The following is a 9,779-nucleotide window of genomic DNA, read 5'->3' on the forward strand; positions in this document are numbered from 1 at the left end:
CAAACAACAAAATGAGATCCTATACCCTCAAATATGCTTTTCCTAAAAGGACGCCAAGATTTAAAAGTTCCCTGTTCCAATCAATTCACTGAGGATACAAACATAGATCCATGACTCAAACTACCAACCCCAAAAAAAAAAAAAAAAACCAACAATATGAAAATATATCCAACTCCCCCACCCCCTAAAAAACAACATGAAAATGAATTTCAAACTATATACTTAGTTACTTACTACTTAGGCACACATCAACATCATCTTCCCACGAGGAGATTGGTCGTCTTCGGAATTTACCCCTACCACCTCCTTCACTCTATCCACTACGCTCCTCAAAAACCCCTTTCCGTTCCTCTCCATGAGCTTCTGTCGCCACCTCGTCTGTGTCCACATCATCGTAGGTTTTCCGTGCTTGATCAATCCTTGGCTATTTTTATTCCGGTGCGGGCTGCCATCGCCTCGCCTCGCCTCGCCTCGCCTCGCCTCGGACCTCACTCTCGCCCCTTGCTTGCCCTCTCCTCTTTCGCCCCTTTCTCTATCTCCGTAGCCTTTCTCCTCTCTGCTTGCTTGCTTGCTTGCGTTCTGCCGCCTCCTTTGGACACGTGAATTCCTCTTTGATCATCTCAGTTACATTGCCTAGGGTGCTCAAGATCATTCCTTTTGCTCTCTCCCCCCTGAAACAGAAGAAATTGCACCACAACGTCAAGAGGGGAGAAGAGAGAGAGCTTTCAATTCATTTCATCACAGGTTAAGAGTCGTGCCTTTCAGCTCCAGCTTCTTTGTTGGCCTCTGCCTTCTGCTTCGCTCGCTCCCCTGCATCCTCTGCAGTAACCTTCATATCTTCCAACCTCTGCCTAGTAGCCTCCTCTGTTTCTCCAAATACGTCCTGCCATACGACCCAGGGCCATCAGGCCCTCTCATTAATGGTGAATGATCGAGTTCTTCTCAAATGCTAGCAAATTTGGAGACCTAGAAACTCAAGAATCACTTAAGTGACAGGGGAACAGGAGAGACCTTAGAGAGAGAGACTTACCTTTGCAGGATCCTTAGACTCATTGGACTTCTGCTTGGCCTCCTCTTTCTTGCCAGACAGCGTATCCATCGCTCCCCTCGTTGCATCAGCCGCCGAGTCATTTGCCTCTCCAGCTCGAGTCACAGCCGAATCCTTTGTCTCCTTTGCCTTCTCAGCTGTTGTATCTTTCGCACCTCTAGACTTATCCATGGCCGAGTCTTTAGTCTCTCGCGCTTTCTCAGCGGCCAACTCCTTATACTCTCTCGCTTTCTCAGCAGCCCACTCAGTCAACTCTCTCGCTTTCTCGATAGCCGAGTCCTTGGTCTCTCTCGCTCTCTCCAATGTTGAGTCCTTGGTCTCTCGTCCCTTCTCCATGGCAGAATCCTTTGTTTCCTTCACCGAATCTTTGATACCTTCGGCCTTTTCCCCAACCGACTCTTTAGCACCTCGAGCCTTATCCATGGCCCAGTCCTTAGTCTCACCAGCCTTCTGGGCGGCCGTGTCTTTAGCACCCTGGGCCTTCTCCACTGCCGAGTCCTTGGTTTCCATTGTTTTTTGGGCAGCCGAGTCTTTGGTTTCGCGAGCCTTCTCAGAGGCCTCCTGCGCCTTGCCAGTCACCGCCTTTAAGAGGGAGGCGGTGCTTTCTTGTATGGCACCCAGCACACCAGGCTTGTGCGTCTCCGTGGATTTTGCGGGCTCGGTGCCTTCCTCTCTCGAGGCCACCACGTCCCTTTTCATGGCCGCGCTTTCTCTCAGTTCCAACGACGCCTTTTGTGCTGCCGCCTCTTCTGCTGCTGCTTCTCTTTCTTCTCTCTCCTGTCTCGATGCCATTTCTACTATCGCTCTCCTCTAACTGTCTCTCGTTCTTCCTCTCAAATGGATCCCTTCTTTTATTTACTTCTCTCTTTCCTGCACTGTCTCTTGGGCTCCGGGTTTTAAAGGTTTACACGGAGTTGCAGTCGGAAAAGGAGGACGACACGTGGGAATTGCATGGACTCGTGTCGGATTGAAATGGTTCAAAGACACGTAGCGCGTTCGACCGACCATCTTTTGATTCTTCCGAAGAGAGCGCGAATAAGAGATAAGGAGCGTTCACTTATACGTGTCTACGCCTCCTTAAGACACGATCGTTTGCACGTGCCTTCATTTTCATTACACGTCAATGAAGTTTCATTGCACGTACTTTTGGGTTGTCCTGTGACTGGTCCACCTTCTATGGACTCGACGTTTCAGGCACGAGCTTTCCTTTAGCAACGATGGTATTCGTTACAACTTATGAAGTCTTCTGCGTCCCGGTTAGGTGATGGATTTTTTAATATTAGGGGCGGTAATGAACCAGACCAAACTCGGAGCCGATGGCTAGACCCGAGCTCGTTTAGATACAAGTCCAAATTATGGATCCCAATACTATCTGGCTCTGGATTTGGGTTTAGCTGTATTCATAATCATAGGGTATATAGTGGCCTTTAGAAACATATTAGGTGTTCATAATGTAACAATATTGACAATACTTACAGTTTTATTGGCAAAACTATTGGCAACTTTTACAGTTTTAATGGCCAAAAAAAGAAGCTTATAGCCATATGATATCTGATGGTAAAAAAAACCCCAAAAAAAAAAAAAACTCAATCATAGAGTGGCAATTGATCCGACCAGATTCGAAACCTGATAGGTCTGATTATGGGTCCAAATTTTAGACCCAAATACTATTTGGGTCCAGGTTCGGGTCTAGCCAAACCCAACCCGTACCTGATCCGTTGCCACCCCTAATGTTTATTTGAATCGAGAGCTTTTAACGTGAGACACATTTTATGTCTTCTGATAATGATTTGATATTACTTTTCTTAAAATTAGAAGTACATCTTTCTCTTTTTTTTTCTTCTAAGTTACCCTTCACGAAATGACATGTGATAAATCTCACATACACCTTAAATACAATGGGGTTAGATAAAAAAAGGAGATGTACTCTTACGGGAGTATAATTTAAGTTTACTCCTTCGTAAAAATACCTATTTTGGGTGGTTTTTTTTTTTCAAGTTAAAATTTTTAGAACTACCTAATTATCACTAAATGATTATTTTCAAAAGTCAAAATTTGAAATTTGAGTTTTCTAACACTTAGATCTCACCCTCTAAAGATTAGACGGTCTACGTTCAATCTTGAGACATTATTTTTTCAAGTGTCTAGATAGTGTAATTGGAATTTTTTTCATTGAGGGTAATCTATAGGTTGAAGAGGTTCTACGTCTAAAATTTGGATTCCCTAAATTAATTCTAGGTGTAGTTTAACATGAGGGAGTAAATGAAGAGTATGATCCCGAGGGAGTATAAATTCCTGTGTAAAAAAAACCATGACAACGTTTTCCCTTCACGTGGTTCTTTCGTTTTAATTTTTTTTTTTTGAACGTGTGGCTCTTTCGATTTAAATTCATATGCTCCTTTATCAAATATTGTTCTTCTCTTAGAATATGTTGTTCATTTACCCCCTTGAGTAAAACTAACCCAAATTTTGGCATATAACCTCTTCAACCTATCGATTAATTTCAACAAATAAATAAATAACTTTTCTAATGGCACCTTCTACACCTAAAAAAAATTTGTGTCAAGAGTGGTAGAGGGTGAGATCAAAGTAGAAAACTAAATTTTTAAATTTTAACTTTTGAAAATAATCTAGTGATTATTAAGTGGGTTTCAAAATTTTAAACTCAAAAAAATCCTCTCAAATAAGTCTTTTAACGAAAAGAGTAAACACTACACTCTCCGGGAGTGCGTCCTTTTCTTTAATTTAAACCAATGGTTTAAAAAATCGATCGGTGACCCGGATCCGGCTTCCAAAAAATCGATCCTGATCGACGATCCGGATAGGGAATCGGGTGAATCGATCAGAATAAAGCTTAAAAAAAATCCGAAAAAATTATTAAAATTTATTATAAATATTGTTTTTTAGGAATTCAATAAGAAATGAGGGTACTCCATTAAGAATTTTCATGTTTTTGAATGAATATGCGAATATTGATATGTTCTTTCCCTGCATGAACCGCCATTCAGCATTTAACTTATATCACACAAAAGGATAAACATATAATTATCATGGAATAAGTATATCAACATACATGGACTACAATAAAGCATAAAATTAGTAACATATGATCTAAAAATAAAATGATAGACGACGTTATTGTTCTTCTTGGTCACGCTGGTGCCATTGATTGAATTCGTTTAACAATTCATTGATTCGATCTAAAAACAAATCATCGATATTAGCAGGCATCTGACTATTCCCAAATCCCTGAGTGTTAGTGTTTTGTTGTGTTCCCAATCTAATCCCCGAAGATTGTCCATCCTTCATGCTCACATGCACTGTCGTGCTCATCCCTACACTGTTGTTGTTGGGACTCGATATGTGAATAATATGGCTGGGATAGGGTGGCCTCAAAATCATCATCTCTCTCATTTTCTCTTTGAATAATATGGATTAAAAAAAAATAACAAATTTTCAAAAAAATCGATCATGGATTAAAAAAAAAAATCACAAATTTTCAAAAAATTCTATCATGGATTACAAAAAAAAATTCGATCATGGATTAAAAAAAAAAATCACAAATTTTCAAAAAATTCTATCATGGATTACAAAAAAAAATTCAATCATGGATTAAAAAAAAAAAATCACAAATTTTCAAAAAATTCGATCATGGATTACAAAATATTCGATCATGGATTACATAAAATTCGATCATGGATTACAAAAAAAAGACAAACAAAAAAAAACAAAAAATTCAATCGTGGATTACAAAAAAAGATAAAAACAATTCAATCATGGATTACAAAAAATTCAATCATGGATTACAAAAAACTCTATCATGGGTTACAAAAAAAGCAAAAAACAAAAAATTCGATCATGGATTACAAAAAAAAAAACAAACATTTCGATCATGGATTACAAAAAAAAAACAAACATTTCGATCATGTATTACAAAACATTCGATCATGGATTACAAAAATTCTATCATGGGTTACAAAAACAAAAAAAAAACAAAAAATTCGATCATGGATTACAAAAAAAAAAAAACAATTCGATCATGGATTACAAAAAAATCGATCAAGTATTACAAAAAAATATATCATGGATTACAAAAAAAAAAAAAAAAAAATCCGTAAGGGACGCGCCGATTCACTGTACCGACTCGCCACTTCCGTACAGTGAATCGGCGAGTCACTGTACAGAATCGTCCGGTTCTCTCTAGAACTGGACGATTCCCATTTTTTTCGCCGATTCGATCCGTCCATGGCGATTCCCGAGTCGAACCGGGCGAGTCCAGTTCGACTCGCCATTTTTTTAAACACTGATTTAAACACAATGCATTTAAGGATGTTTTATCATGTATCTGTTATTGTCAGAGACTCGGCAACTTAAAGAAAAAAAAAGGCTGCAAGGGGAGGGGTGCTCCTAGTAATTTTTTTGGGGAAATAACATTAAATTGTAATAAAAGGACACAAAAGATATCCGAATGTAAAAAGTTCTTGAATAAATAATCCAGCTCAAGGATCGTTAAATAAAAAAAAAAATATTGAATTAAAAACTATAATTAAAAATAAAAATTAAAAGAGGAATAGTCCAGTCGTATGTCGTCTAACAGAACTTGCCAATTTCGTGAGGAATCAACTGATTCTCCATTCCAACTAGGAACTAGTTTGATCCCTACCAATCAGTGTAGGAAAAATCGAACCAGAACGGTTAACCGGATATGGGCCCAGAAGCGGTGGAACAGGCCTAATTGGTAAATCGGCTGGTTGATTTAGACAAGTCCCGGTAAAAAAAATGTTTTAAAAACAAAAAAAATGTAATAAAATATGAAAAGTGTATTTAAAGAATGATTAAACAAAACACATCCAAATGAAGTTGAAAATTAATGAAAAAATATATATTTAAGAATCGATTTGTGTCTAAGGATATTTTTTTAAATTTTTCAAAAAAGATAGGAAAAATGTAAAAATAAGTATTAATGGCCAAAACTATTTCCAATATTTTCCATAGTAATGAAAAACATTAAAATATGCATTACAAGCAAAAAATTTTTTTTTTTTTTATATATATATAATTTTTTTAAAAAATACCAGTCGGTCACCAAAGCCGACCAAAACCTAACCGGGCTGTTACCGGTTCGAATAGAGTCCCTTTTGAGCCATCTTGAATTAGTTCATGGTGAAGCCTAATCAACTTAAGTTGTACGGTGTTAAGTTTACGGTAGTGAAGGGAAAGGAGGACGTGAAGGTTGTTTCATGAGTTGGAGGACGCATTAGTACATTTGCAGCGGCGGTATGCATAAAGCATTCATCTTAAAGATGATAATGATGATAATGGGCATCTATCTAAAAACAGTTAGAATCTAACGCTCCAAATGATAAAGAGGAAGCTAGGCACCCTTTATTTTAAATTAGAGGGTCCATGGCTTGACATAAAGATTTATTTGGGATCATAATTATAAGGTGGGTATACGATCGTTTTCCTCAATGAGTATTGGATTATCGATTGGTGGCATTGGTATTCCCTAAAAATGTATCCGAGTCTTGTCTTCAACTGTGTTTATGTTCAAGTGTGATAATAGGTACGAAAATGGTCAAAACCAGTATTGGTAATTTTTTAGATTTGATATCGTTAAAATATTTATTTATTTATTTATTTTCGGTAAAATCCGATAGCATTTTGGTGATAAGCAAGATTCTTGGAATTGCACACTTAACGATAGCATATCACCTAACCTGGAGCACCTGTAGGCCCCCAACAATATTGGGTTGTCTTCCCAATTATGATGCTATGGTGAAACAATGTAAATCTATTGATTATGGATGCCAAAGAGCCGAACCGAGCCATGCTTAGGCATGTTCAAATTAGGCTTGCATGTGTAGAGAACCGATTTAAGCTTATATTAATGAGTCAAGCTTGAGCTTGACTTAATATATTAAGGGAAATCAGAGTTGAGCTTGAATAGGTTGACTTATTTACTTAAAGAAAGCCCACAAACAAGCTTAGTCTAAGCCATAAACACTGAGCACAAATTCAAAACAAGGTCATGTGTATGTATATTAAATTTTATATATATATATATATATATATATATATATATATATATATATATATATATATATATATATATATATATATATATATATATATATATATATATATATATATATATATATATAAGAGTAATGATCCTATATGACCCTTCCCCACTCATGTGTGTAGGACCTTAAATGATCATCATTAAAGTTGGTACGGATTGTTAAAAAAGTTATCACATGGGTGTGGGACTTGACTTTTTTTTATAGATGCAAGCCAAATTTAATGGTGGTGGAGAAGAGTCATCTTTTGGGGCCCTACATACATGGGTGGGGAAGAGTCTTATAGGATCATGATTATATATATATATATATATATATTAACAACCCCTCAAAATACAAATGTTAAAGTTATAAGGGGTTCTGATGAGTGTATTTATCAAAATGATCATCAATGTTTTATTAAAAACTTATTTAAATAAGTAACTTACCATTAAACAATGGCAAATTTAAAATTTTCATAAAAGTACAATGGCATTTTGGAAGTGAGTGTCCTGAAATTTTATTTGTAGAGTGCCTTTGTAATTGAGTAAAAATTTTAGTATTATCTTTTATAGAGATGACAAAAGTACCCATTGTCTTGTAATGATATTTACAAAATTATCCTTAATGATGAAGCTATCACAAAAAGTAATTTTTTTTGTAAAATAAACTACAAAGTTAGTAAATCCACCATTCGCAACTTATTCGATCATTAACCTTTGTAATTTGAAAGGTCGTGAATTTTATATATATATGTATAATATCTTTGAGTTGAGTTTCCTATGAGGTTTGGTCAATAATATATACTTTTTATTCGGCGTTTTAATTTGTTATACACGTGAGATTAATGAAGCACAACCCAAGCTTGTCTCAAAATGAACTTGGCTTGTTTAATAAACTACAGTGCGTGCTTCACAGGGTTTGGATTGTCGAGAAAAATAATACTAAACCTTAGCCCATTACGAGCCGAGGCCAACATGTTTACGACCCGACTTGACTTGTTGACACTGATAGTATCATGATTTGGTTTGGCCGCGGCCATAAAAATGTTCGTAAAATAACTGCTATGAGATATTACTTTCTGCAGGTTGGAGTTCTTAATTCTTTTAAATTGTAAGATTCTTACTTAAGATTTACTTCTCTTACCTTGTGATTTCTCTTTTTGGGACATGTTCTATTGTTCCCATCAATAGGTTAAGCCAAATGATATTCAAAGTCTCTAAAGGGTTGAACATGCAAAGCTTTAGAATCCTCTTAAGTCTAAGGGTAAATTGCTTCTTAGTGACTTTGACAATCAATAATAGTAGTAACACTTGTCCTATGACATAGTATTTATTAGTATATCATGGACTATTCTTAAGCATTGTGACTATTCTTAAGCATTGTTTTTTAAACCAAGTTCATGGCCCTGGTGTAGTGAGACACTCTGTGTGGGTCTAACACATGCAACCTACAATCTACATTAGCCTAATGATAGTGAATCTTATCATGTGTCATCTATCTTGCAAGTGACCCAGCTAAATTACTTGCACTTCTGAACATGTTTGTGACAAGACCTCTTCCAGGAATTTCGTGCAATGTGAGCAGAGATGCGTGCCTAAGTACCTGAGTGGCATCTGGTACCTAATGCCCATATCCTGCAATGAAAATCAGTTCAATGGGGATGCCCATTGAATGAAAATCAGTTCAATGGGGGTGCCCATTGATCTTTACTATGTAAAACTTTTGGTAAATGCTATTCCTGAAGGAAGTACTATATTTATTTTTAATACTTGAGAACATGGAGCTGCACAATTTTTTATCCTTCTATGGGGTATAATTTTGTGCTCCCCTGCTGCAGGCTGCTATCTGGTAAATTATGTACATAATATTTTAGGAATATGGAGGGGCACAGTTTTTTAACCTTTTATAGGGTATAATTTTGTGTTCCCCTGCTGCAAGCTATCTGGGAAATTATGTAAATATTTTAGATTCTCCTTTGCCGTTAGGAAGCATGAAATTTTTTGTTTTTCATGCGTCCCCCTATGTTCAACATGAGAAGGCGAATGAAGAGAAATGCTTTTTGTAGAAATTATAGAAACATACATTTATTTTTTGGTACAATATTTTCATTCTTCTTATGAGTATCTATATTAGGAAGGTGATTCATTATATACGTTACTTTATTTAGTACATATCATATCTTTGTAACCCTATAAATTGAAGCCCTTATTCACATCTTTGATAAGCTCAATAATACATCTTCTATGTGACTTAATGCCCAATTATACCAAAAGACAGTTTCTAACATGGTATCAAAGCGAGGTACTAACAAATTTGGTCACTCAAGAACTAGTTTTCCTTTTCAACAAGATATTTCTCCGGCCTTCTCAACTTTCTTTCCAGATTTGGGTTAACTTCTGTTCTCTGTGATCGCAATTTTCCTGTACCATTCACCGTTTTTAACCTCTTGCTGCAAGTCTATGAACCTATATATATTGCTCACTGTCGTCAGTATTCACCTTTGAATTTCTTGCTTTGACCTTTAGCACCTCTTGCTCAGGAGTATGGCATGATGATAATAGTTACAAATTGTTTCCTCATCGTCTCAAATTACTTTCCTTCAAACTTTTTCACCTCAAATTTCTCAAATCTCTCGCTCTTTTGTTTTTTTAACTCGTCATTCCATT

At 36.4% G+C, this 9,779-nt stretch overlaps 1 protein-coding gene across 1 annotated transcript; it reads right to left on the minus strand.

The window, feature by feature from the left end:
* Positions 1 to 59: 59 nt before the first annotated feature.
* On the minus strand, positions 60 to 1,924 carry ECP63 (embryonic cell protein 63). The gene is made up of 3 exons (XM_020664191.2): positions 1,031 to 1,924; positions 759 to 883; positions 60 to 671 (listed from the first exon to the last, which is right to left on the minus strand). Exons 1-3 carry the CDS (start codon positions 1,838 to 1,840, stop codon positions 533 to 535), a joined length of 1,074 nt encoding a protein of 357 aa, XP_020519850.1. The 5' UTR covers positions 1,841 to 1,924; the 3' UTR covers positions 60 to 532.
* Between the last annotated feature and the right edge of the window lie 7,855 nt (positions 1,925 to 9,779).

Source organism: Amborella trichopoda, chromosome 3 (assembly GCF_054954075.1).
Source record: "Amborella trichopoda isolate Santa Cruz 75 chromosome 3, AtrichopodaSantaCruz75HAP2 v2.0, whole genome shotgun sequence".
In the NCBI taxonomy this organism is placed as follows: domain Eukaryota; kingdom Viridiplantae; phylum Streptophyta; class Magnoliopsida; order Amborellales; family Amborellaceae; genus Amborella; species Amborella trichopoda.